Source organism: Caretta caretta, chromosome 2 (genome assembly GCF_965140235.1).
Source record: "Caretta caretta isolate rCarCar2 chromosome 2, rCarCar1.hap1, whole genome shotgun sequence".
Taxonomy (NCBI): domain Eukaryota; kingdom Metazoa; phylum Chordata; order Testudines; family Cheloniidae; genus Caretta; species Caretta caretta.
The window spans coordinates 262,307,917-262,335,667 of NC_134207.1; the positions used below are offsets into that span (position 1 = coordinate 262,307,917).

At 46.3% G+C, this 27,751-nt stretch overlaps 2 protein-coding genes across 6 annotated transcripts in view; one reads left to right on the forward strand and one right to left on the reverse strand.

Annotated features, from left to right (window-relative positions):
- The first annotated feature begins 9,200 nt into the window (after positions 1–9,200).
- On the forward strand, positions 9,201–11,548 carry CYP8B1 (cytochrome P450 family 8 subfamily B member 1). The gene has a single exon (XM_048836940.2). It carries the CDS (start codon positions 9,234–9,236, stop codon positions 10,761–10,763), a length of 1,530 nt encoding a protein of 509 aa, XP_048692897.2. The 5' UTR covers positions 9,201–9,233; the 3' UTR covers positions 10,764–11,548.
- A 6,340-nt stretch (positions 11,549–17,888) lies between these two features.
- OBSCN (obscurin, cytoskeletal calmodulin and titin-interacting RhoGEF) overlaps positions 17,889–27,751 on the reverse strand; it is a 315,598-nt gene continuing 305,735 nt past the window's right edge. For all 5 annotated transcript variants that reach the window (XM_075126052.1, XM_075126054.1, XM_075126053.1 and 2 more), the window contains 5 exons: positions 27,156–27,395; positions 26,119–26,342; positions 25,278–25,353; positions 22,384–22,533; positions 17,889–22,228 (listed from right to left, as the gene is read on the reverse strand). In XM_075126052.1, the coding sequence (XP_074982153.1) occupies positions 22,051–22,228; positions 22,384–22,533; positions 25,278–25,353; positions 26,119–26,342; positions 27,156–27,395 (868 nt within the window). In that variant the 3' untranslated portion in view covers positions 17,889–22,050. The remainder of the gene's footprint in view (positions 22,229–22,383; positions 22,534–25,277; positions 25,354–26,118; positions 26,343–27,155; positions 27,396–27,751) is intronic.

The following is a 27,751-nucleotide window of genomic DNA, read 5'->3' on the forward strand; positions in this document are numbered from 1 at the left end:
GTTGCTCTCTGTTCATGCGAGAAGGACCAGGGAAGTGAGTGGGTGAAGGAATAAGCCCCCTAACAGGCACCTTAGAGACTAACTAATTTATTTGAGCATAAGCTTAGCTCACGAAAGCTTATGCTCAAAAAAATTGGTTAGTCTCTAAGGTGCCACAAGTACTCCTTTTCTTTTTGTCCTCTAACAGTGGCCAGTGACAGATGCTTCAGAGGGACTGAACAGAACAGGGCAATTTATCAAGTGATCCATCCCCGGTTGTCCACTTTCAGCTTCTAACAGTCACAGGTTTAGGGACACCTAGAACATGAGGTTGCATCCCTGACCATCTTGGCTAATAGCCATTAATGGACCTATCGTCCAGGAACTTAGCTCATTCTTTTGTGAACCCCGGTATATTTTTGACCTTCACAACACCCCCTGTCAACGAGTACCACAGGTTGACTGTGTGTTGTGTGAAGAAGTATTTCCTTACTTTGGGTGTGATATAAGTAACGCTTTATACCATTGGAAGACCTGAGCGCATAAAGACTCGTGCATAAAATACCTAAGAAAACATTTCATAAGCTGAATGGGGCCCAGCCTTCCCTCCTTACCAGCCACTGACTTCTACAGTAGAAATCAAACCTGAGCTCTTGCTTTTGCTACTTGCACTGGAGACTAGGGTGGATGTTTCAAGTAAAGGGGCAGTCAAAGGTGCTTTCCATGATTTCTCTTGGAGTGAGGTGGCATTCACAGGAATTGTTTTGTTCTCTGGCCTGTTACCTATGGGAAGGCAGACTAGACTGACACTGGAATCTATGAATCTGTGGGAAACCCCTCTTTTGCCCATACCAGTCAGCCAGCAAGAGTGGAATTTCACTCTCTTTATAAAGGAGACTTTGTTGGTACAATGTGAACACGGGAGAGTGATAGGATTGGGGATGGGCCAGGCTTAAAGCATCTCTGGTCAGACTCGCTCAGTGAATTCTGCCAAAAGGACTTCACTCCTGCCCTATCACTCCATAGCTACTTGAAGAAACAGGTGATTATGTTACCTGCATGCCAGGTACTTCTGTGGTTTCATGACATGGCTGAGACCCCAGCAGAGACCAGAAAACACCCTGCACCTAAGCCCACAGCCCTGGACTTCAAATGATGTGTTACCTTTGTTCCTGCAAGAGCTTTAGAAAGAACAAACATGCCCTCAGAGAAGGATTTTTTGTTTTACATCATTTTCACTCAAAGGGGACGGAGTATGGAAATCCCTTCTAACACCCCGGAGTGCAATGCTGGGTGGGGATGGGGGGATAGAACACGTGCCCCACCCAGCTGAACATAGGGGGTCATCCATTCCATTGCCCCACCAACAAATCTGAGGCAGCCAGCACAGAAGGCACATTCGGCAGCCCCCCCTCCCTTCCTAGGATCCTTGCAGATCTCTGCACCACAGAGGGGAATGGAAAGCAGAGGAGACAACTGCACCCAATGCACACCCACTACCTGCTAGGAGAGATCCGCTTCTCTTTTTCATCAGGAAACAGGGAGAAAATCCTGTCCCCCCGAGTCCCCGCCCCCAACAGAACAGGTCATGAAAGGATAAAGGGCATGGAGAGGTCGCTCTAGGGGTCAGTATGAGGTGGAGGAGGGACAGGGAGTGAGAAAAGCCAGGAAGGATGGTGGGGACAGAGGGCCGTGGAGGTGGGATGGAGCAGGCACACAGGGCAGTGGGAGTTTGTGGAAGGGCAGAGGCGTAGGGATGCAGAGCAAGATCAGGGAAGGGCTGAGGGTGGGCACAGAGGCTGAAGGAGACATCCAGGTAGAGAAGAGGGTGAGGGGTGAAGTGCCTGGATGGACAAGGGGCACAGGACGTGTCAGGGGGCAGATGGGGTTCTCCTAGGCCAGCAAGGAAGAGCAGGGGGCGGGGGGAGCGGGAGTGGAGAGAGCATGGGCTATACAAGCTCACCCAAGACTCTGGATGGTTACCGAGGTGACTAGCCCATGCTCAAATCTACACTGCCATGGCTTCGCTGCGATCGACATGCAACCTAGCTAGAATAAACTAGTTCAGCTATGTCTACACACACTGCAGTCCCACCCACACTTGGCAGTGCAAATGTACCTTGAGACAAAAAGGAACAAAAAGCTTATTGGTGGAGAAAGAGACGATGGAGAGTGTCCGTGAAACACTGGGGAACTAGAGACCTCATCAGTGTGAAATCCAGTCGTTGCTTTCAGTAGCTTCAGGCACACCACCTGCTCCTGAGAACCCCGCCCCCCCACTGCTATGTGGTTTTACAGTCCCACGGGTCTATGCGAGATCCACAAAAAAGCAGGAAAAATGGTGAAACTGCACACTATGCAAAGAAACTGAAAAGGAGATCTCTTCCTCCCTGATCTCTTTCAGGGATAGTTACCATAGCTACTATTTGTAACTACTGAAGGTTTAAAAAACCCCAAAGAACAGTCTCAGAAAGAAATGCTGACCCTTTCATATTGATAGAGAAAAAGCAGACAAACTAAAATGTCTAAAAAGGGATAAAACTAAACCACACAGTAGAAAAAACAATGCCAGAAGAAAGGGAATGAGGGGAACAAAAAATAGTCACTGTGAATTTAAAATGTTTTGTTAGTTGTCTCTTTTCCAAGCTGAAAAGTCCCAGTCTTATTAATCTCTCCTCATACGGAAGCCATTCCATATCCCTAATCATTTTTGTTGCCCCTTTCTGTACCTTTTCCAATTCCAGTATACCTTTTTTGAGATGGGACTACCACATCTGCATGCAGTTAGTACTTATATGAACCTGTAAAACAGGCTCCTTGGATGAACATGTAAAACATGAATCGCTCTGCATAGGGGTTGTCAAGATTCCTTCCCCACTCTGAACTCTAGGGTACAGATGTGGGGACCTGCATGAAAACCTCCTAAGTTTATTTTTACCAGCTTAGGTTAAAACTTCCCAAAGGTACAAACTATTTTACCTTTTGCCCTTGGACTTTATTGCTGCCACCACCAAGCGTCTAACAAATATATAACAGGGAAAGAGCCCGCTTGGAAACGTCTTTCCCCCCAAAATCCTCCCCAAATCCTACACCCCCTTTCCTGGGGAAGGTTTGATAAAAATCCTCACCAATTTGCATAAGTGAACACAGACCCAAACCCTTGGATCTTAAGAACAATGAAAAAGCAATCAGGTTCTTAAAAGAAGAATTTTAATTGAAGAAAAAGTAAAAGAATCACCTCTGTAAAATCAGGATGGTAAATACCTTACAGGGTAATCAGATTCAAAACATAGAGAATCCCTCTAAGCAAAACCTTAAGTTACAAAAAGACACAAAAACAGGAATATACATTCCATTCAGCACAGCTTATTTTATCAGCCATTTAAACAAAACAGAATCTAACGCATATCTAGCTAGATTACTTGCTAAGTTCTAAGACTCCATTCCTGTTCTGTCCCCGGCAAAAGCCTCACACAGACAGAGAGAACCTTTGTTTCTCCCCCCCTCCTGCTCTGAAAGTATCTTGTCTCCTCATTGGTCATTTTGGTCAGGTGCCAGCGAGGTTATCCTAGCTTCTTAACCCTTTACAGGTGAAAGGGTTTTTCCTCTGTCCAGGAGGGATTTTAAAAGTGTTTACCCTTCCCTTTATATTTATGACAGGGGTGGAGGGAGGGTGTTGAAGAAAGAATGTAGGGGACCCAGAAAAAAATACAGCCAAGCCCTCTGAGCCAAGGTTACATTCAGAAAAGAGGGAGATATGAGAGGGATAGGTGACAAGAAGGGGCCAAAACCAAGGAAAGCGTTAGCAGCGGTATAGAGAGGTTCCCACTCTCACTGAATAGGTGCTGGAAGTTTGGTTCAATGGCTCTCAGCACCCCCCTATACAAATTGTTCCAGTGCCCATCTACCTGTGGTACTTGTGTGGCCCCATAATGAGCGCCTCACAATGTCTAACCAATTTCTTATCGCAGCACCTTGATGAAGTCGAGCAGTGCTGTTATCCCCATTTGTACAGATGGGGCACTGAGGCACACACAGACTAAAGACCAGATTTTCAAAGGTATATAGGCACCTAGTGAGATTTTTCAAAAGTGCTGTTAGGGGGCTTATTCCTTCACCCACTTACTTCCCTGGTCCTTCTCACATGAACAGAGAGCAACAATACCCGAAATCCAAAGGTGCAAACAATTCGATGTTTATTGGGGTGAACTTCCAGCAAGCATGATTACAGTTTCCTTCCTTAGTATCCTCCTTCCCAGCTCTGACATCACAGAGCCTTACACCTGTGTTCCTGTTCCCATTCCTGCCCTTAGCAAAACGTGATTCCAATTTCCCCACCCCCATTCCCTGTTCCCATTTCTCCCCCCCACACACACCCACCCCTCACTTCCTGATTGACTGCAGACTATGTAGTAAAACTTGAGTTCTGCTTAGCTATACCTTAACCAATCATTTTCCTGAAATTTAACTAACCAAGCCTAACATATTGTAACATGATGATGTAACCAACCCACCACCTTAATTAGTTTACACCCAGCAAAATTAATTATACAGCAGCAGACAGGAACAATCACAGAACCAGACAGAGATTATACAGACAAACAATAGCAAAGTGGGAACTGTAATGACAAAACAATACAGAAGTGAGGATTTCACATCTCAGCTATTGATAAGTGAGTTCTTGCCAGACAGGATGCTATCAAACTAAGTTTCCTTTTACGATTTTCTAGGCACTTCCCTTTCTCTGGAGGTGATAGGCACTATCAGGACAGGATTGTATTCCTAACAGCCCAATAGCACCTTATTTCAATGTGACTAGTTTGGAATGTGAGGATGTGACTGGTCGCTTCCCAGCTTATGGCTGCCTCTGTTGCTTAGCCAAAGGCCTCAGCCTAAGCACAGGGCCTCAGACTGTCACAGTAAGAGAAGGCCCTTACACTGGCAGACAGTGATTTTGATTCTTTCTTTTATACCTCTATAACTAGCCAAGTGATAAGAATACACCTAAATTCTTCGAGTACAGGCCTTTACCGACAGGCCTGAATATCTATATCCTAACAAGTGCTTAGAAGGTTAGGTGCTTTGTAAGCTTCACTAGATGCCTAGCTGCATCTCTGGGTGCCTAAAAGCTTTGAAACTCTGTTGCTAAGGCACTGGGCTGAGGTCATATAGGAAGCCCATGGGGGAATAGAACCCAGGTCCTTCAGACCTAGCCACTGGACCAGCCGCTCTGTCTGCTGAATGCTGGGGGGGAAAAAAAAGAACACTGATAGATGGGAGCAAAACCAAGAAGGCCAGTTTTCTGAGACTCCAGCAAACGGTCCCAGGCGATTGGGAAGGATGTCATGGTTGACAGCATGAAAAGCAGAACAGAGGTCAGGAAGGATGAAAAAAGAGAGAGGATGAGTGTCAGATGAGAGGAGATCATTTAACTCCCAACAGGTGGCAGGTTCTGCCCCATGCTGGACTGTAGAGTAATGGTTGCTGTGAAATTTTATATTTTAACTGAAAACCATTTTGTTTTGTCATTTTTTGTTCTGAGTTTGAGAAAAGGAAGGAATGAGAAAGTGTCGTATGAGTATGAGATGTGTTTATGCCTCAAATTCTTAGGGCATCAGCTGTATTCAGGCCAATTCCAGAAAAAAGGGCAGAAATTGCATCCACGGAGTCCATAAAGTCAACATTTATTGTCATGGTTCGTATTATTCACTGGGCACCATCTATGTGCTCAGCACTGTTCAGAATATGCCAGAAAATATAGTCCCTGAGCCAACATGTATAAAATGTGTAGCCCTGAATATGATGGCTGAGATATTTGAGCACATGTTAATATCTATGAGTGGAGGCGCTGATGGCAATAGAAGTTTTACCTGATTAAGGAGTGGAAGATTTGACCCTCCAACAGTTTACAAGAAGAAGAGCTGCCCAGAGCTCCTGTGCCTGTTTATTTTCTTTTCCTGCCTGCAGTGGCCCTGATATACCTCAGAAGACTCAATTTTTTTCTCAACTTTAAAATGTGGAATTTTCCTGGTGTTTGGTTTTAAATATTCTCCTGTGAGAACCGCAACTCAGTCACCGCTGGGTTGTGTTTAAAAGCCTTCTGGAAAGTTACTTGCCTTTAAACAGAAGGGAAAGAAGTGTTGCAAACTCTCATAATTATTGTTTTCCTTAAAGCCCCAGCTCCTGGAGTCAAGTGAAATGTGATGATTTCAGCCTTCATTCTTAAAGAAAAAGTATGTTTCTAGACCTCCTGGCTGTGGCGAAAGCTTCAAAATGTGACCCCAGGGTACCCTAAAGGCTCAAAAAGCAGAAGGCAAATAAAAAGACCAGCAAATCTATTATTTTTACATAATCTCATGATTTTTGGTGACCCTGACTCATTGGTTTTTGAACATTTGGGGTTGGCAATACTGTGAAAGTGACTTGAAAGTGTCAGTTTCACTCCTATTAAAGTCAGTTTCTAGTCTATTGTTTGTAGTATAGTAGCACCCTTAGAGCCCCAGGCAGGTGCAGCGTAAACTCACAGGGCCTTGCCCTGGTAGGATGTTTCCAAAAGTTAAAGGATCTATTCCAAACTTGGTGAACAGCAAAAAGTAAGTAGCCTAAACGATAGAAAGTAATCTAGATTTTTCTACAGTTGTTTCAATTGTTGTATTCAAGAGTTAATAACAAAGTGAGAATAGACATTAAGAATTTAAACCTAACCAGTGTCCCTTAAGTGACTTGACACAAGATGTTAGTATTAAAGCTGTGGGTCTCATTAATTTAATTTCCTTTCTTTATATAGGAATTAGATACAGTGCTCCTGTCAGCTAATTTCTAAGTTATCTGCAAAAAAACTAGAGTTTTCAGGTACCTAAGTAGCCCCTGAAATCACAAAGTTGCCCCGCCCCACCAAAATCTGAAATGGCCAATGTCAAGGTTCCTTCCCCACTCTGAACTCTAGGGTACAGATGTGGGGACCTGCATGAAAACCTCCTAAGCTTACTTTTACCAACTTAGGTTAAAACTTCCCCAAGGTACAAAATTATTTTACCCTTGGATTTCCACAGCCACCACCAAACTTTATCTGGGTTTACTGGGAAACGTAGTTTGGACACGTCTTTCCCCCCAGAATCCTCCCAACCCTTGCACCCCACTTCCTGGGGAAGGTTTGGTAAAAATCCTCACCAATTTGCATAGGTGACCACAAACCCAAACCCTTGGATCTTAGAACAATGAAAAGGCATTCAGCTTTCTTACAAGAAGACTTTTAATAGAAGTAAAGGAATCACCTCTGTAAAATCAGGATGGTAGATACCTTACAGGGTAATTAGATTCAAAACATAGAGAATCCCTCTAGACAAAACCTTAAGTTACAAAAAAGACACACAGACAGGAATATTCATTCTATTCAGCACAGCTATTTTCTCAGCCATTTAAAGAAATCATAATCTAACACATACCTAGCTAGATTACTTACTAAGTTCTAAGACTCCATTCCTGTTCTGTCCCCGGCCAAAGCATCATACAGACAGACACCGACCCTTTGTTTTTCTCCCTCCTCCCAGCTTTTGAAAGTATCTTGTCTCCTCATTGGTCATTTTGGTCAGGTGCCAGCGAGGTTACCTTTAGCTTCTTAACCCTTTACAGGTAAGAGGATTTTTCCTCTGGTCAGGAGGGATTTTAAAGGGGTTTACCCTTCCCTTTATATTTATGACAGTCCCCCTGTGTGTGCATACTGGATGGAGCATTAGACTGGACTCAGGAGAACTAGGCTCTATTCCCAACTGTGCTGGGTGTCCTTGGGCAAATCACGTTCCTCTTCTGTGTCTCAGTTTCCCTATCTGTAAAATGGGGATAATGATACTGACCTGGTTGCTAAAGTGCTGTGTGATCTACTGATGAAAAACACTACATAAGAAGTAATTATTAGGATACTACTCAAACTTTGGACCTGATTATGCAAATTCGTATTCACATGTTGAAAGGCGTTGCAGGCTTGGGCCCTGTAATTGCATCTGACTATTTATCTGTGGGCAACGGCAGGTCATTGTGCTGTTGGGGAACCTCAGAGCCTGGAGTGTTGGGGTCCTTCCCTCTCACAACATCTGACCTAAAATTATCCCAGTGCTGACCCCTCATCCTCTCTCCTGCTCAAACAGACCCCTTCCCTTCTCCAAACAACTTGGACAAGTCCCACTTTTTTGTATCAGCCAGCAAATTGTCACAACCCATTGTCTGATGCCAGAATCACTGAGTGAAATTCTCTAACATTTCTGATTCAGGAAATGAAAATAGATTAATGCAGAGATTTCACAGCCAGATGGGATCATTAGACCATCTAGTCTGACCTTTTGTACAACACAAACCAGAGAAATACACCCAGGTACCCCTGTATTGAGCCCAAAAGCTTGTGTTTGACTCCATACAACATATCTTCCAGATGACCATAATAGTCCTTTCTGGGCTTCATGGGTGGTGGGTGAAGCTTCCCCTTGCATAGGCTAGCTCCGTGCCCCGCCTCCTCCAGCCGAGGCCACCCCCCCCCCCCGATTGCTGCTCTCAGCCCCCCACCCCCACCTGACCCCGTCTGGGACAGGGGGGTCTGAGAGCTCGGTCGGAGCTATGTGGGAGGGGAGGGGATTGAGAGCTTGACCACTCCCCCTTGTGGCCCCAGCTGGCATTGGGAGACTGAGAGCTTGGTTGGGAGTATGGGGGCGGGGGGAAGGGGCTGAGAGCTTGGTCCCACTGGGGTCAAGCTCTTGGCCCTGGCTGGAGCTCCAAGCCTGGAGCCCTTCCCCCTTGGCTACACCCCCATTCTTCCCCCACTCTGCCTCTCCCCCAGACCCTGTCCCCTGCTTGCTCCTTCCCCCCACACCCCCCACTGAGGCCCCGAGACCAGAAAAGCTCTGTGCCCCTGCCATGTCCCCAGGGCTGTGGTGAGGGGAGATTTTTCTGGGAGCCCCAAATACCCCACTGTCCTGCCCCTGGCAGCATGAGGTTTGGGGAGGCTTAGTCTCCCCCTGCCTCCATTACACGCTGCCCATGCTGGCCTTAAAAGTTTGTGGATCTTTTAGTAAATGAGACGTGGATAAAAACTGGAGTGCTCAGCATTTGTCAGCAGAAGGGTTAGTCTTAGTTGCAAACAGAGAATGAGGCCAGGAGTCAGTCTGTGACTGGCCATCTGCCAGGAAGGGTTTATAAACACAGCATTGTAGCCTTTCCTCTCAGTCTGTCTGGAATTCCTGCTCCGGTGCACAGGTCTCTAGCAAATGGCTTTCTGGGCGGCAGTTCTCTGTGCGCTGTTAGCCTCAGTTCTCGGTGGGCTCTATCTCCTGGGAGCCTTTCGAAGAAGGAGACCCATGGAGCCTCCACTGGATAAAGGCCACATTCCATGGCTGGGGTACGCACTGGATTTCAGAAAGAACAGCGCAGAGTTCCTGAAAAAGATGCAGAGGAGACATGGGGACATTTTCACAGTGCTGATTGGAGGCTACTACTTCACCTTCCTAATGGACCCCCTCTCTTTTGGAGCCATAGTGAAGGCGTCAAAAGCCAAACTCGACTTTGAGACGTTTGCCGTAGAACTGGTAGCCAGGGTTTTTGGGTATCAACAGTGTAAAAATGACCATAAGATTATTCAGGTGTCAAGCACAAAACACCTCATGGGAGATGGGCTAGTGGTCATGACTGAGGCCATGATGGAGAATTTGCAGACCCTCATGTTTCACAACAGGGACTCAGGAGAAGAGAGACCCTGGCAGCAGGATGGGCTCTTCCACTACAGCTACAACACTGTCTTCAGGGCTGGCTACCTGGCTTTGTTTGGAAACGAGCCAGGCACAGAGACAGAGAGTAAGGAGAAAACCAAGGAGCGTGATCTCATCCACTCTGAAGAGCTGTTTGATGAGTTCCGGAAGTACGACCTCCTCTTCCCCCGCCTGGCCTATGCTGTGCTACCCCCTAAGGATAAAATGGAAGCGGAGAGGCTGAAGAGGCTCTTCTGGAAGCTGCTTTCTGTGAAGAACAGCCATGAGAAGGATAACATCAGCGGGTGGGTAAGCGACCAAGAACAGTTCCTGGCAGAACTTGGGGTGCCTGAGTACATGCGGGACCGATTCATGTTTCTGCTTCTCTGGGCGGCCCAAGGCAACACGGGCCCGAGCTCCTTCTGGCTTCTCTTGTATCTCATGAAGCATCCCAAAGCAATGCAGGCTGTGAGGGAAGAAGTGGACAAAGTTTTAAGAGAGGCTGGCCAGGAAGTGAAGCCAGGTAGCCCTGTGGTTAACATCACCAGGGACATGTTAATGAAAACCCCTCTTCTGGACAGCGCAGTGGATGAGACCCTACGCCTGACAGCAGCTCCCATTCTGATCAGAGCAGTGGTTGAGGACCTCAATCTCAAGATGGCCAATGGCAGGGAGTACGCCCTCCGCAAAGGGGACAGGGTAGCCCTGTTTCCCTACATCGCAGTGCAGATGGACCCCGAAGTCCATCCTGAGCCTTACACCTTCAAATACAACCGGTTCCTGAACCAAGATGGCACCAAAAAAGATTTCTACAAGAATGGGAAAAAGCTGAAATACTTTAACATGCCCTGGGGGGCAGGCACCTCAATCTGTCCTGGACGGTTCTTTGCTGTCAATGAAATAAAACTGTTTGTGTTTCTGATGTTGTCTTACTATGAGTTGGAGCTAGTTAACGAGAAAGAGGAGATCCCACCGATAGACGTGAGCCGATGGGGATTTGGTTCGATGCAGCCCACTCACGATGTCCAGTTTAAATACCGTCTGCGTATTTAATTTGAAAACATGACCCCCTTCTGCTGCAGCCCTGTTGCATACTGGCTCCATAATTCAGTCAAGAGGGATTGATTTGTCAAGCTGAATTGCAATAAAAGTTACAGAAGAGATTGGTCTGTGTAAAGATCTTCCATACCTGTTAGATGGTTATTATAACCTGTCTCTTTATTTGGCAACACAGCACTGCTCAGAACGTTAATGTTCACTCTACATGTTGCTCTCACCTTGGAACTCTCCGACTCACTGCAGAAATTCCCCTATCTCCTGTTACAGAATTGTAAGGGGCTGTGTAAGTGAATGCTTGCTGACATGCAAAGAAAACAAGAGTGTTAGTGAATTTCCTGAAGGAAAATAGGAATAGGGAGAGTTTCCTTAGCATGGATTTATGGGTTTTTAATTCTTCCACTCTTCTTACTGTAAATCTGAAATGTCTGACTGTGCATTTAGATATGGGGGGAGGGATAGCTCAGTGGTGTGAGCATTGGCCTGCTAAACCCAGGGTTGTGAGTTCAATCCTTGAGGGGGCCATTTAGGGATTTGGGGCAAAAATTGGGGAATGGTCCTGCTTTGAGCAGGGGGTTGGACTAGATGACCTTCTGAGGTCCCTTCCAACCCTGATATTCTATGTTTCTATTAAAATATATATTGAATGGACATAGGACAAATGCATTCTTTATATAGGGATTAGGAACAAGGATACCAGAGATTAATTTAAAATTGTCTTGACTATAATCCCGCTGTACTTTGCTAAATTTTATTTTTATTAAAAGAATGCTGTCAGCCTGTTTAGGTCCCAGGAATTATTATTCTTTAAAGCAGAGGTTGTATTGGGAATGAATCTGGCAATTTGGCACAGTGACATTTTCCTAGGACTTACTTCTCTCTTCCCAATACTCTGCTTGATAAGAAAATGGAACAATCCAGAGGTCTTGCCGGTTTCATTTGGCTGCTCCACTTAAGTGAGCAGGAAAAGGACTTTTACAAATATATCAGAGCAAAAAGTAGTATATGTACAATTTTCAAAAGTGCCTAATTCCCATTTTCAGTGACTTAGTGACCTGTGGACAGATTTTTAAAGGTATTTTCAAAAACGTAGCTGCTTTTGAAAATTTTACTCCTAGAAAAGTAGTTCCATTAATAAATTAGGAGGGAAATAAAATTGAGGAATCACAAATACGTGAGCTATTCTGTTCCTTTTCTAAATCTAGCCTCAGGAGTAAAAGTCTGTACAATTAGGAAGCAATGAAAGACAAGCTTTTTAAAATACCTCTTGATAAAAAATTGGAAAATTTGAACATACACAAATCAGTCAGTCCAGATGACAGGAAAAATTTTCACCCAACTGCCCTCAGCTTGTGTGTTACTTATTTGGGCTTTGATTTAACATTTCCCCATGATTTTACTGGGAATAGAAGGGAAGCTTACTGGACATGTATGGTCAGACTAACTCTTCTTGCTCCTTTGCACTCAAACAAAATTTTACATGCTGTGTCCTAGGCTGTTAAAGGAATGAACTATAAAGCTTAGTGAACAATTGACAATTGGTTTTAAGAAGTTATGAAGATCTGGGGAGGTGACAGAAAACTGGACAAAAGGAAATACGGCATGAGGTAAGAAGAGTGTTCCTGACCATTCATGTTTAGTAAGGTTAACTTTTATTTCTTGTAAAATAACAAACACATCTTAAGAGAAGAATCACCGATCATCTACAGGCAATAAGAAGAAAACTTTTGGAAGGAATGAGAGAGTTGGTGGAGGCAGGGCTTGACTTGTGTTTAGAAGAACTTACAATTCAGAACCATCAAGCTGTGCCCCTAGGTAATCATGTAATCTTATTACTTTTATCACCAGCATCCCATCCCACTCCTCTCCTCTTGTTTGTTACCTGGGCTGTAATTTAACAAAGCTGTTAAGCAACTACTTAACTGTAAGTCAAAGGATTTAAGCACATGCTTAAGTGCTGTGCTGAATCAGGGCTCACTTGAGTAACTAACAAGAGAGGGTAGATGATAGAACAACAGCAAGATTACAAGGTTAGGAAGGCACAATGGGATGCTTTTAAATCATGTATATTTCTATCTGCAGCCTCCCACTGACCTTCTCATGTCTCATCAGTCAGGCTCCTGAGGCCTTATCTACAAGAGATGTTACTGTACAGCAAGCCAAAGTGTGAACATAAGAACAGCCAGACTGGGTCAGACCAAGGCCCATCTAGCCCAGTATCCTGTCTCCCAACAGTGGCCAATGCCAGGTGCCCCAGAGGGAATGAACAGAAGAGGTGATCATCAAGTGATCCATCCCCTGTCGTCCATTCCCAGCTTCTGGCAAACAGAGGCTCAGGACACCATCCCTGCCCATCCTGGATAAGAGCCATTGATTAACCTGTCCACCAGGAACTGATCTACTTCTTTTTTGAACTAGGTCAACTGAATCTACCATACAGCAGCCTGCCACACCCTAACTGGCCATGTGGTCCCTGCTACTGTGCACTAAATGTTCCATAGCGTGCTTTGACTGCAGAACTTTTAGTGCACAGTAGCAGAGTCCATATGGCTAGTTAGTGCACTGCAGAGTTCTGGCTTGCCATGCACTAACTCACTGTGTAGGCAAGCCCTGAGTGTCACTTTCAGGTCCAAGTGACAATCACTATAATAGCAACTGATCTAAAGTTGTTTTTACAGTGTAATTCCTACTATGTCAGGGGAACAAACTATAATGCGACACTTCCCCTGACCTGGGTAAAAAATGTGATTCAGTCTTGACCACATAAAGGGAACTGAACTGTGTTTCAGGTGTGTCCTGGGCTAGGCTAGAACCTTGGATGATTCATATGATTAAAGAACACAACATGGTTCAGTCTAACGGCAGGAGCAAAGTATACTTTATCCTCATCAGGACACACCTGTGTTGTGTCTGGGGCCAAGGGACCAGCTATTAAGCTGAATACATCCGATGAAGTGGGCTGTAGCTCACGAAAGCTTATGCTCAAATAAATTTGTTAGTCTCTAAGGTGCCACAAGTCCTCCTGTTCTTTTTGTAGAGATCGTACCTGTATCTTTTCCCACGTTGTTATCTGTGTCTGTTGTGAGAGCTCCTTGTTATTTTTTCCCCTTATACCCAACAACACTATAGAATTACACAGAGAAGAAGCAGGTTCTGTTTTCTGAGCTGAACTGCTCCTGAAACAATTAACAGAGCCTCACTATTGCCGAGTGGGAATGGGAGAAAGCGTTTACCCCTTGGACTTAAACCACTACTGTAACAAGGTTCTTTTTAACACCACCATGAGGTGGGGTCTGGCTCAATAGGATAATGGGCAATGTAAAAAAAAAAAAAAAGAACATCATGCTGGGAGATTTAGGTTGGACATTAGGAAAAAACCCGTTGCTGTCAGGGTAGTTAAGCCCTGGGACAAATTACCTAGGGCTACTGTGGAATCTCCATCACTCATGGTTTTTAAGAAGAGGTTAGACTAGTGGTTCTCAACTTGCAACCCATTGGCCGCTTGTGGCCCAGTCAGCACAGAGCTGCAGCCCATGTGACATCCTCAGGGCCATTCAGGTAGTATTGGATGCGGACCACAATGGTAAATAGGTTGAGAACCACTGAGTTAGACAAACACCTGTCAGGGATGGTCCCTCAGTGTGGAGGATGAACTAGATGTCCTATTGAGGCCCCTTCCAGTCCGACATTTCTGATTCTATGACAGTGATGGATGAATACACCCCGCTCCCCCAAATTTCAAAGTTCAATTGAGTGCCCTATATTTGGATTCTTAGCCTAACTTCTGGTGTCTGCAAAAGTGGAGTGAGAATCTCACAAGAATCGGTTTCTTTGCAATGTGTCTGGCACAACGTTGCCAATCTCAGTGATTTTTTGTCGATTGGGCTACTTTTGAAAGGTCTCAACAACAAAAAAATCTCGAATCGATGATTGGGCCAGACCTCATTTGCATTTCAGTTATGTGACAGTTTGGGCTATTTTGGTTAACATACAATAACGTTTTGAGTTTGGGGGCAATAAAATGCTCTTAATCCTGTTGGGAAAGGAAGGCACAAGAGGCTGATATCACATATGCCTGATATCACATAGGGGGTCACCCTAACCATGTTTGAGTCTTACCTAATATTGTTAGTTTGTAAATTGTAGCTTCCCCCCCCCCCCAGTTCATTCTGTTGTGTCCCCTTTATTAAAGTCCTCTTGGTTTCAAATGCCTGGACTCTGGGCTTGGGGGTGGAGAAATATTGCCCTTTGGGGCACCCAGGATGGTGTATAGTTTCCCAGGTCTCCGAAGGGACTTGAGCTGGTGGTTTGTAAGTCATTAGAAGGATCCCCTGGAAAATTGAACCTGGCCCTTTTTGCTGCCGACAACACCTGGCAGAAGGGGGGGGGGGGAGTGTGGGTGGGGCCACACCTGTCTGTTTGGGGAGGCACCACCTCCCCTGCCCAGCGCAGTCGGTCCCAGAAGTGATGGATTTGTCACTTCTGCCTCGCCCCTCTAGGGACGGCCCTGTCTGTAATAGACCCCTAACCTCTGGTTGAGTTACTGAAGTCCTTAAATCATGATTTAAAGACTTCAAGTTACAGAGAATCCACCATTTACACTAGTTTAAACCTGCAAGTGACCCCATGCTGCAGAGAAAGGTGACAAACCCCAAGGGTCTCTCTGCCAATCTGACTTAGGGGACAATTCCTTCTCAACCCTAAATAGGTTAGGTCCAGGCAGCGAATCAGGCACACAGAACAACTGTGTCTACCTTGGAACCTGGAATGAGCCCAGCCTGTGGAGAGTTGCACTTACCAGATACAGCAACACATGGTGATTCCAGTGTTATTGACAAGTTCTCAGAGAAACTGAAAAGGTAACCACGGGGGCCAGGCCCAATGGGGGGGTGCCACTCCCACAGGAGCCAGAGGCAATGGGGCATACCACGCCCACGGGGGCCAGGGGAAATAGGGCTGCTACGCCCACATTACCTTTCACTATCATGGGAGCCAGGGGGGCCAAAATATACGTTTGCCCAGGGCACCATTTCCCCTAAGGCCAGCCCTGCTGCAGCATCTACTGAGCACCTGGACCCATTTCCCAGAACAGCTGCCGCAACAAAGCGTTGATCCTGGGAAATCCTGGAGTGGTGCCACTCTAGACCCAGGGGTAGAGATCACTTAGAAAGATTCCTTTTTTTGCATTTCAAAAGCAATCTCACATCCCTTTAAATCACAGCGCTTAGGCTCTGGGACAGAGTTTGTGGGCATCGTGGAAGGGGCGGCGGGATTGGAATGGGGCCCACTGAATGCATTATCTTTGCATGGACATTTCCTGATATGTTGCTTCTGTGTTCTGCACCCAGCTGTCAAGTCTGAAACAAATAAAATAGGATTCCCCCTTTCCCCCAGCTCTTTGTGAAAGGAACAGCCACAGGTCACGAATGTGAGTCATTCGATATGATTGGTTAGCTGGATTCCTGATTGGGGTTTTGCCTGCTGATGTATTTCCCAGTTGCCTTCACGTTTGAATGTGCTGGAAACCAATTCCTGGGTGGAATAAATATTAGCGAGACAAGGTGGGGAAGGTAAGATCATTTATTGCTCCAACTGCCCTCAGTGACAGACACATGCTGTCCCGTTTACACAGAGCTTGTCTTCAGGTCTGGGTGAGAAGAGCGCTGTGCGGAAAACTTTCTCTCTCTCTCTCTCATCAACAGAAGTGGGGCCAATAAGAGATATTGCCTCACCCACCTTGTCGCTCTAATATCTGGGGCCCAACGGGGCTGCAACAACATGGAATAAACATTGGATTTGATGCGTCAATCACCTGGCTGACTGGTACAACCTTTAACCAGAGCTGGACTAGATTAATGATCTACTTCCTGCAGTAACCCAGTGGAGTGATCTCTGATGCATTGGGAGGGAAGATGCTGCACCAGCAATTGGGTAAGGACCGTGGGCCAGCCCCTGGCTTTGGAGGTGCATTGGCAGGGCTTCTCCCAGCACCACTTGCTGCAGGGCCCTTCCCTGGAGTGGGGCAGGGCAGGGCAGGGCAGGGGGAATTCTGGAGCAGGAACTGAAGTGAACCAAGAGGTTGCACGGGGGGGAAGCGAGCAATGAGCCGCTGGACTCGAGCGCGTGTGGGCTGCCCAGCCCGAGAACTGAGCCTGGAGTGCCCTGGACCTGAGGAGGGCTTGGCAGAGACTCTCCCGCAGGTCCAACAGCCGCTCTGGTGCTCCCGGGGACCCCCAGCTGGTGCCTCCCTGCCCCGATGCCCATCCCCGGAGGATGGGGATTTGCTAGGGCAGGTGCTGGTTCCCTCTGCCCACGAGCGGTGCTGCCTGTGCAGGTGAGGCGGGGGGGCGCTGGGAGCCCCCTGGCCCCATGGGGTGCAGCAGCAGGATGGGGACCGAGGGCTCGGAGGTGGAGGAGGGCTGGGCTCTCCCATGGCTGCGGCTCCTGTGCAGCCCAGCCGGGCCCGCTCTGCCGCAACGGAAGGGAAATTGACCGAGTCTTCAGGCTGGCTGCGCCCCACTTGCTTCCTTCCCTCTATTGTCTCCCACGATCCCCTGTGTTCCTTGGCTTCCCCTCCTCCCTCTGTCCCTGCTCCCTGCAGGAGCCTGTATCCTCTGGGGGATATTCTCCCACATCCCTGCCCTGGAGGATTGTTTCCCATGGTACATAGTTTTAGCCACGAGATTGCCCTCAGGTCTATGGCTTCACTGCAGGCTCAGGAAAAGGAGCCAGAAAGGAGCATGAGTCCTTATTTCAAGCAGATGCTGTGACTTGAAAACGAAACAAAACAATGGGGTTTGGGGCTGGTGTCCAGAGGCATTGCATCACGCAATGGGGACTTGGTAGTACTTCTCTCTCTGGCAGTGGAGAGACCAGTACGGTGTATTCAGTCTGGGCACCGCGGTATGTGAATGATGTTGATCCAACAGAAAGAATATGAAGAGGTGCAACCAAAATGATTTGGAGGCAGGAGTCGTCCTAAGTAAAGAACTAAGTGTGCATCCAGCTAGGATGTGTTTGTGCTGTGCCTAGAACACAAGGGCCCTGAGTCCGATTGACACACCTGAATGCTACAGTACTATAATTATAGGAAAAGAATAACAGCAAAAAATATGGTCTAACTTCTTTGTCAACATAGTTTATTTAACAAAACAGTACTGAGTGCACAGACTTCTGACATGTTCAAAATGCATGCAAATTAGGGAAGCAAACTCAGTTAATTTGAATTGCATAAGAAAGAGAAAAGGGATATGAGCCCAGGTCTTGATATATGTTAACCTACATTAAGAATCTTACTCTTAAATGGGTTTTCCCTTCACAAACTGACCCCTCTCCACCTTAAAAATCAAACCAAAGCACGAGACTGTGCCAATCTAAAGCACATCTGATTGCTATGATATTAAGTTGGAGGGAAGACAGCATCCTGAAAATCTATGGGCCAGATTCTGATCTAAGTAACACCAGTATCAATCCAAAGTAACTCCTCTAGCTTCAGCGGAACTCAACTCAGAATTGGGCCCTAAGACCTAAGCACCCTCTCCTACACTGGACTATGGCGACAATGTAACTTTGAAATTCAGAGCTTCATAGTCTGTTGAATCTGTGTCTGCTCTCCCCAGTCTAGTTAAACGTCCTCTAGTTTCAGCCGCATTTCCTGTGCTGCTTGCTGTACAAGCATCATAAGGAACCTTACTGCTGTGCATTTTAGGATCTTACCAATGTGCATTAAATATGACTGGAAAGGCTGTCACCATTTAAACACGCTCACTCTTTCACGATCTTATGAAACGGTAGCACATGAGGAACTGATTTCCTGCTCCCATCTCCATTAATGCTTCTGGATACAGAACTATGAGCAAAACACCATTTGTAATGAAAGTCACCAAATGGTATTTGGTGAAATAAACCGACCACACCAGAACCAATAGACACATGAGTCATTTCACATAAACACAGAGATTATATTCACAAAAGAAATACAATGCTAAGACCATCAAATGTAAATAAAAACAATCCTTGACAGTTTTTAGACACAATGGAAGACACTAAACTCCAGGATGTTGTGGCCTCTATTTAAAAATCAAACTGAAATACATTTTCCAGTAACTCTGTTCCCACATCTCCCAAATATATCAGAAGAGCTACAAATCAACAGCCCAGGCGCCCAAGTGGCAGAATGCCTTTAGACATGCAAATTCTGTACTTAATGAGGTCAAGGTCATTGTTGTGACATGTGCCTTTGACTGCTGTACAGCTAGTACCAACAGAAGCCTAAGTTAAAGCAGGGGTTAACCCATGTGATAGTGGTATTACAGTGTACCTATTGAGCTGATGATTTTCTATTAACATCTTTCATAATGGAAGAGTTAGCATGGACTCGGCAGTACAGTGGTGAGTTCCACCTAGATACACCTAGAACATTCAGCAGCATGGGGGTGTTCCACCTAGATACACCTAGAACATCCAGCAGCATGGGGGTGTTCTGCCTAGATACACCTAGAACATTCAGCAGCATGGAGGTGTTCCGCCTAGATACACCTAGAACATTCAGCAGCATGGGGGTGTTCTGCCTAGATACACCTAGAACAGTCAACAGCGTGCGGGTGTTCTGCCTAGATACACCTAGAACATTCAGCAGCATGGGGGTGTTCCGCCTAGATACACCTAGAACATTCAGCAGCATGGGGGTGTTCCGCCTAGATACACCTAGAACATTCAGCAGCATGCGGGTGTTCCGCCTAGATACACCTAGAACATTCAGCAGCGTGCGGGTGTTCCGCCTAGATACACACAGAACATTCAGCAGCACGAGGGGTGTTCTACCTAGAACATTCAACAGTATGAGCGGTGTTCCATCTAGATACACCCAGAACATTCATCAGCATGGTGGGGGGTGTACCACCTAGATACACCCAGCACATTCAGCAGCATAACGGGCACATTCTAACTAGATACATCTGATACATTCAGCAGCACAGCAGGTGTGTTCTACCTAGATATACCAAACACATTCAACAGCTGTGCTCCACCTAGATATTTCCAGAATTCTCAGCAGCTTAACAGGTACATTCTGCCTGGATGTGTCTTGTACATTCAGTGGCACGACAGGTGCATCACACCCGGATGTACCTGGCATCGCCAGCAGCAGGCAAGCACTGCTAACAAACGGTCTAGCATAAGTGATCTTTGCTGTGTAGAAGAAGCATAATGGAAAACATTGTGCTACTTTGATTCCTTCAGCGAAAAGGCGTGTGTTGTGTGTGGTTGATTTAAAAGGCTATGGTTGGCATTAAGGAAAAATGACCCTAACTTCATCACTGCAGATTCCTGGGGTTGTCACATCTCCCCCGAGCATCTGTGGAACTGATGTTTGTCCCGGGGAAGAGCTGTTCCTATGAAAGTCACCCCATGAGTGGGCATTTCCTCTGTACCCACGGACACAGATCAGTGCAGCCAACAAAGGTAGCATGCAGAGGTCACTTTCGACAGCAAGCCAGGCAAAGTAGAGAGTTCACTGCAATGAACCACTCACTCAAGGCCCAGAGTATGGCCCTTTGCAGTTTCAGAACAGTCTCTCCCAGATGTGGACAAAAGTTTTCTTTCTGAGAGTGCTCATTTGAGAGAGAATGCCTCACTCTAAAATCCTAATTGTGCCAAGTCTCTACCTGCAGGGGCCACCTACCCTACAGAAGCCGTATCAATATATCATGGCAGTGACCTGCAAAATCGGCATAAAACTCCTAACAGAGTGTTTTACATTTTTAAGACAACAGATTCAGATAAAGCAAGTTGGGATTGCTTTAAGCTACTAGGTGTCTGATATATTTTCCCTCCGATCATAAAGACTGGAGACTTTAAATTCCTGTCCCAAAGCTCATATTCACTGTGGTTATAATCACGGTAAGGATCAATCCTTTGAGGATTTTAGTCCGTGCTGCATATATCACAATGCACAGGGGCATGTGTAGACCCCCCAATGATGCATGCTATACATTCTGCCACTCTGTTAGTGCATAGCAGAAGAAATTGGCTTGTGTCTGAGACGGCATGATCTGGGCCATCCATAGGAGTAGCATACAAAGGGCTAATTTGGTCTTCCACTGAAAAATCAAGACTATATCAGTGCCTTTTCTCTTGCACGAGCAGGAAGATGGCCACAAATGGCTATTCTTGAACAGGCAAAACTATGCATCTCCTGTCGTACAAGGTACACGGAAGACTGACTTCCATTGGAAACAAACGTAGCATGGCTCATTCTGGCCTGGTCAGAGGGAGGCTTACCTGGGACAGTTACTGTCTAGGCACCATGAGACTCCCGGTTACAGTCTTGTCTGCAGTAATGTGCAGATTGTGCATGTAACACTCCTGTATTGAGTGTGTTCGTGCCTCCCTCTAGTGGCAGGCTTAGCAGCCCGCTACTTCCAGAGGAAAGAATTCTTTTTCAGTGTGCGTGGCAGAGGCCTGTGTTTTGTCTTGGATGTCTTTGTCATAGTCACGGATGACTATGGTGGCTGTACGTGAACACGGCCCTGGTACGTTACACACTGGGTCCAGTCACTGTTGCATGCTGATTGTGTATGTTAACTCTAGCCCCTGCTACTATGTGACAGACACATCAGATGCCCTATTGAACAAATGTTATTTATAGCTCCAGTTACCTACAACTCTGCCTAGAAGACACACACACACACACACACACACTACACATTTCATCTGATAGCCACACAATGGATTTTTTTTTAAACAGTGAAGATGTATATAGTCTGATTCCATCCTGGGGCACTATCATTCAATAGCCTCCTCTGCCCCAGCTCAGTGCTGCATTCCAAGGGAAATCTTTTACTTACTCCTTATGGTTTTGAGAGACAAACTAGACCTGCATATCACATGAGCACAGGTGATCAGAAGCTGAAGCTGCTGTTATCGCAGGGGGTCTGTTTAGTAATGTCCGAAAGGCTCATGATGTGGCTGGGGGTCTGGTATTTCTGTGCTGCTGCTGGACCTTGTGGGGAGGTCACTGAGCGGCATTATGTGCAGTCTTGGAACTCTAAGGGAAGGATTTTCAAAGCCACCCAGAGATCCAGCTCCCATTCACTCATGTCTAATGGGACCTGCTCACTCAAATCTCTCTCTAAGGCGTCAGGGTCACTGGTTTACTGCAGCAGGTCTGTAACCAGATACGACACTTAGGTTCCAAACCCCCAGTGCAAGTATTTGTCGGGGTGGGGTGGGGTGGGGCGGGGGAGGGGAGGGGAATCTATTCTTCACTGGGCTACCACCCAGTTCACTGAGCAATCATCAGCCCATACTTTGAACACAAGAGGCTCCTTTTCTTCTCCCGTTCTGCTAGGAAACTCCTCAGCTTGGCGGTGGAGAAAGTGACTACCACTTGCTGTCTGCCATCCAATCCCGTCTCCTGGAGCCATGGAGCCTGAAGGCATTCCTCTACCGATGGCCTCCCCCTAGGATAGGAAGAGAGCTAGAGCGTCAACAAGAGTCTGGATCAGAGGGAGACACGCAGTGAGAGGAAGTTAGGTAGCTGGCTAGAGAGAGAGAGAAGAGAGCAGTAACTGGGCCCTGCATAGGTTTGCAGGCTGGAAAGCAAACATCCTCTTACCAGGGATTTGCGCACAGCGTGCTTTGAAGAAATGTCACGGCCCCCCCGGACAGACCCGCGTAGCATCTGGTAAGTTTCACCTTCCCTTTCTTGGCGATTCTCAGAAAGTCACAGGCTACATCAGAACTGAGGGGGTAGTCGGCACTCAGCCTAACACAAAAAAGGAGGGTAAATCGACACGCGAGGGGAAAGACCTCTTTGTAAATGCAACTGACTGTTCCCAGTTCCTTGCTGAGCACTCCTGGGAAGTGCTGGGCCAGTGCGAGGAAGCAGACCCCACCTGTGCTGTGAAGCATTGTATGGGAAGAGGAAATGGAAGACGAGATGATTTATTGGAGGAAGGGTTCATTAGAATGCTTTGTTTGCCTTTTTACTTCCTGTAGTTTTAATGTGCTCGTGCTGGCTGAGTTTTATTGGAGAGCCGAGCCATGCACGAAAGGTGGGTGTGGGTTGATTCTGTGTTGCAACATGGCCCCTTGACACCAATCCTGCTGTGCAAAGGGCCTATAAAGGCAGCCCATCGGGGAGTACTCCTTTCACCTCAGACAGTGTGGAGCCAGCATAGACAGCTTTAAACCACTCTATTTCACAACCCTCAGTTCTGGGTGTGTGGCCAGGGAGGAGGGACGTGGCTGGAATGCCACTGTACTCTGGCTATTCTGAGCTGATGCAGTAGGCCCTTAGTGCATCTCTGCTGGTGGATCTCCTTTGAAACTCTAGTGGATTTAAAGCTGCCTTCCACTGATGCAATCCACAATCACAGAAATGCAGGACTGGAAGGGACCTCAATAGGTCATCTAGTTCAGCCCCTGAACTGAGGCATGACCAAGTATTATCTAGACCATCCCTGAGAGGTGTTTGTCTAACCTGTTCTTCAAAACCTCCAATAATGGAAATTCCACAATGTCCCTAGGTAATTTGTTCTGGTGCTTAACCACTCTGACAGTTAGCAAGTTTTTTCCTGATGTAAGCAGTGTCAGGATGAGCTCCACCCTGACATCTGGTGGTGAGGTGTGGCAAGGTTACACTAATGTGCAACCTAAATCTCCCTTGCTGCAATTTAACCCATTACTTCTTGTCCTAACCTCTGTGGTTCAGGGGAACAATTTATCACCCTTCTTTTTATAGCAATCTTTTAAGTACTTGAAGACTGTTATGTCCTCACTCAGTCTTCTCTTCTACAGACTAAACAAACCCATTTTTTTCAATCTTTTCTAGACCATTCATCATTTTTGTTGCTCTCCTCTGAACTTTCTCCAATTTGTCCACATCCTTCCTGAAGAATTGGACAGAATACTTCAGATTATGCCTTATCAGTGCTGAGTAAAGGAGAAGAATTACTTCTCATGTCTTGCTTACAACACTCCTGCTAATACATAGCCCTGGTCTACACTAGGACTTTAGGTCGAATTTAGCAGCGTTAAATCGATGTAAACCTGCACCTGTCCACACGATGAAGCCCTTTTTTGACTTAAAGGGCTCTTAAAATCGATTTCCTTACTCCAACCCTGACAAGTGGATTAGCGCTTAAATCGGCCTTGCCGGGTCGAATTTGGGGTACTGTGGACACAATTCGACGGTATTGGCCTCCGGGAGCTATCCCAGAGTGCTCCATTGTGACTGCTCTGGACAGCACTCTCAACTCAGATGCACTGGCCAGGTAGATAGGAAAAGAACCGTGAACTTTTGAATCTCATTTCTGGAGACCCACTGGGAATTGTGGGATAGCTACCCACAGTGCAACACTCTGGAAGTCGACGCTTGCCTCGGTACGGTGGAAGCACTCCGCCGAGTTAATGCACTTAATGCACTTAGAGCATTTTCTGTGCGGACACACACACTTGAATATATAAACACGACTTCTATAAATTCGACCTAATTTCATAGTGTACACATACCCATAGAATCATAGAAATGTAGGGCTGGAAGGCACCTTGAGAAGTCATCAAGTCCAGCACCCAGCACTGAGGCAGGGCCAAGAAAACCTAGACCATCCCTGACGGATGTTTGTCCAACTTGTTTTTAAAAACTTCCAAGATCTCCTGATTAAGCCACTGTGGTGTTTTACCATAATCCCTATCTCTCCTACACTTTGGGGTAGTTTGTTCTTGTGCCCTTAATGTCTCTTTAAAAAACTGCCAGCTCTCCTGAACTCTTTCCCCTTTTATTTGCTTCTCACAGGATCTTAACTACCAATTCTCTGAGTTTGCTAAAGTTTACCTTCTTGAAATCCATTATCTTTAGTCTGCTGTTTTCCTTCCTATCATTCCTTAGAATCATGAGCTCTGTCATGTCATGATCACTTTCACCCAAGCTGCCTTCCACTTTCAAATTCTCATCCAGTTCCTCCTTGTTCGTCAGAATCAAATCTAGGACAGCCTCTCCCCTAGTAGCTTTTTTCACCTTCTGCAATAAACAGTTGTCTCCAATGCATTCCAAGAACTTGCTGGATAATCTGTGCCCTGCTGTGTTATTTTCCCAACAGATGTCTGAGTAGCTGAAGTCTTCCATCACCACCGAGTCCTGCGCTTTGGACGATTTTGTTAGTTGTTTAAAAAAAGCCTCATCCAGCTCTTCTTCCCTGGTTAGTTGGTCTGTAGTAGACCCCGACCATAACATCACCCTTGGTTTTTACCCCTTTTATCCTTATCCAGAGTCTTTCAACAGGTCTGCCTCCCTCTTCTATCTCAACCTCAGTGCAAACATACACATCTTTGATATACAAGGCAACTCCTCCTCCCTTTTTTCCTGTCTGTCCTTCCTGAACAAGCTGTATCCTTCTATACCGATATTCCAGTCGTGTGAATGATCCCACCACTTTTCTGTGATGCCAATTGTGTCGTCATTGTGATTATTCACTTGTACTTCTAGTTCTTTGCAAGGGAACAACTTACATGATGAAAGCGGTGATGCCGACAGCCCAGATGTCAGTCTGCGGGAGGGCTCCTTGCTCTGACAGCAGTTCTGGAGCTACAAAGGCACAGCAGTATGAGTAGAGTTTCCTTACAAGATGGAACATTTATTCTAGCAGAAAAGCTCAGTGTGATAGTTTTAATCTTTGCTATGCTCCCAAGAGACGAGGAAGAGAAGGTCTGTTACAGAGGACAGGTTGATGCATGACACCCCATGAATATCCTGAGTCATTTAAGAAGCCAAACAAATGGAGACCTACAAACACATCTTCAAAAAGCTTTGTCTTTACTAGGTATATATTGCAAATCTAGTGCTGTGTTCATTGCTTTTGCCCATGCAGTGACTGCATGATGAGACATTGTGCTTCACAAGGGTTGTCTCACATTTTAAATCAACCAGTGTGATATTTATGAGTTACAGTCACTGAGTCAATGGAACGAGCAAGCTGGGAAGGCTGCTGTTTCCACTCAGTTCTAGCCACTGCACCAGCCAACCGCAGGCCAGGGCTAGCACACAGGCAGACTCAAAACCTTCTGAACTCCAGCATCATCCAGACCAGGAAATTCACGGTGAATTCTGGACACTGCAGAAACATCCAGTTCTATAACCTCCATTATAGCACAAGTGGGAATAATTTAAGAGAATTGAGGCCGACCTCAATTTCCTGTTAGCTGGCAACCAACGGGAGCATCTGCCAGGCAATGAATGGGAGCATCTACAAACACATCTATGAAGTGTCGCTCCCACCATTGTCCCAGTTTGACCTTCCATCTAGCAGGGGCCCGAGGCCATGCTGACGTAGCACTGACATACCGTACTCACCCATGGTTTCTACGTAGTCAATGCACCTATCCATGGTAATGACTCTGTCTGGCATGTAGAACTGCGCGTTGCCAAAGTCCAGGAGTTTAAGCAGGTTGGGTTCTGTAATTATCATGTTTTCAGACCTCAGATCCAAGTGCAGGATGTGGTGTGCGTGGAGGAACTCAACTGCACTGAGGATCTGCCATAGATAGTCTCTGACCTCCACCTCTGAATAGGATGTCCTGATAAAGGAAACAGTAAAAATCATAACTGTCCTTCCTGCGTATTTTAATGGCCTGTTCCTGTTCCACTGAAGTCAATAGGAAAATTCCCATTAAGTCCTAATAGGATCAGCACTTTTCATCAGCTTCAGATACTTCACAGTCATTAATAATTAACCCTCACGAAGCTCCACTGGGGGAAGGTAAGTAAATATTGTTATGCCTGTATTACAGATGGACACCTGAGGCTGAGAAATTAAGTGACTGGGCTGCAGAGGGCGTCAGTGGCAGAGTGGGACCAGAATGCAGCTCCTGTGGTTAGATCATGGGCTTAGCCTTCCCTTCTTACTCATTAGATGTCATCTGATCAGTTTTCAGCCATTAGGGGGAGGCTGAAGGAGAAATGGGAATAGGTGGAAAGGCTGCCTGAACCACACACAATCCCCATGCCATCTATTGTACATTTACACCTTAAAGGTAGGATTTACGCTCAGCCAGAACGAGCAGCCTCTTTATGGCCACTCGAGAGCTGGGATTTAACGAGAGACTGTGGGAATCAAGGCAGCGAACAGACGCATTCAAATAATTGATGCCCTTCATCTCTGGTGGTGCTCCATAGGTACTGGTTTTGTGGCTGATCCACGGAAGCTGAAGATCCAAACAAGTCTCAGGGGAGAAGAGGAGATGTATCACAAGTGTAGTACGAGATTAGACTGGGGGAAAACCTGGGTGGAAGAAGATGCTCCAGAATGAAGAGGTGGGCAAAAATCCACAATACAGATGCTTCACTAGCTACACCAGCCTCAAAGAAAGCAGGTACAGTGGGATGTGTACCTTTCAGCCAAACAATGGAGTAGCTCTGGCCCCACGCACAATTCCAGGATCAGCACTAGGTGCCGTGGGCTCACGTAGGCTCCTTGCAGCTGGACTATATTTGTGTGATGAAGCTTCCTCAGGACTTGATATTCCTGGAGCACAGCCTGCTTGTCTTCTTGCCGGTAGGGGATAATTTTGGCTGCCTGCGCATTTCCGCTTAATTTTTCCCTGCACTGTCTGACGATGCTGAAACGCCCCCTGGAGCAACAAAAGCACAGGGGCAAGTTAAACTTCTCCTGCTGCTCTTGGAACAAGGTAGCCTGAGCCAGGTTCTGCCCTACCTTAGGATCAACAGCATCCTACTGCTTGTTTTGCATCCAGACCCTGGAGTGAAAACTATGATCATGCTGGGCTGGCATGAGAGACCGTAAGTCTGCACTTCCTTAAAGTGAAAGCGTATGGCTACTTTTAATGGCAGCAGCAAAAGCCTGACCTCTAGTGCCTGTGAATAATATCCGCCATGCATAGGTGCAATGATGGGTATGTTTACATGTTATGTTTGGAGCTGGGGGTGTGAAGGAGCTAGCATGCTAAAAACAGTAGTGTCTTCGGAG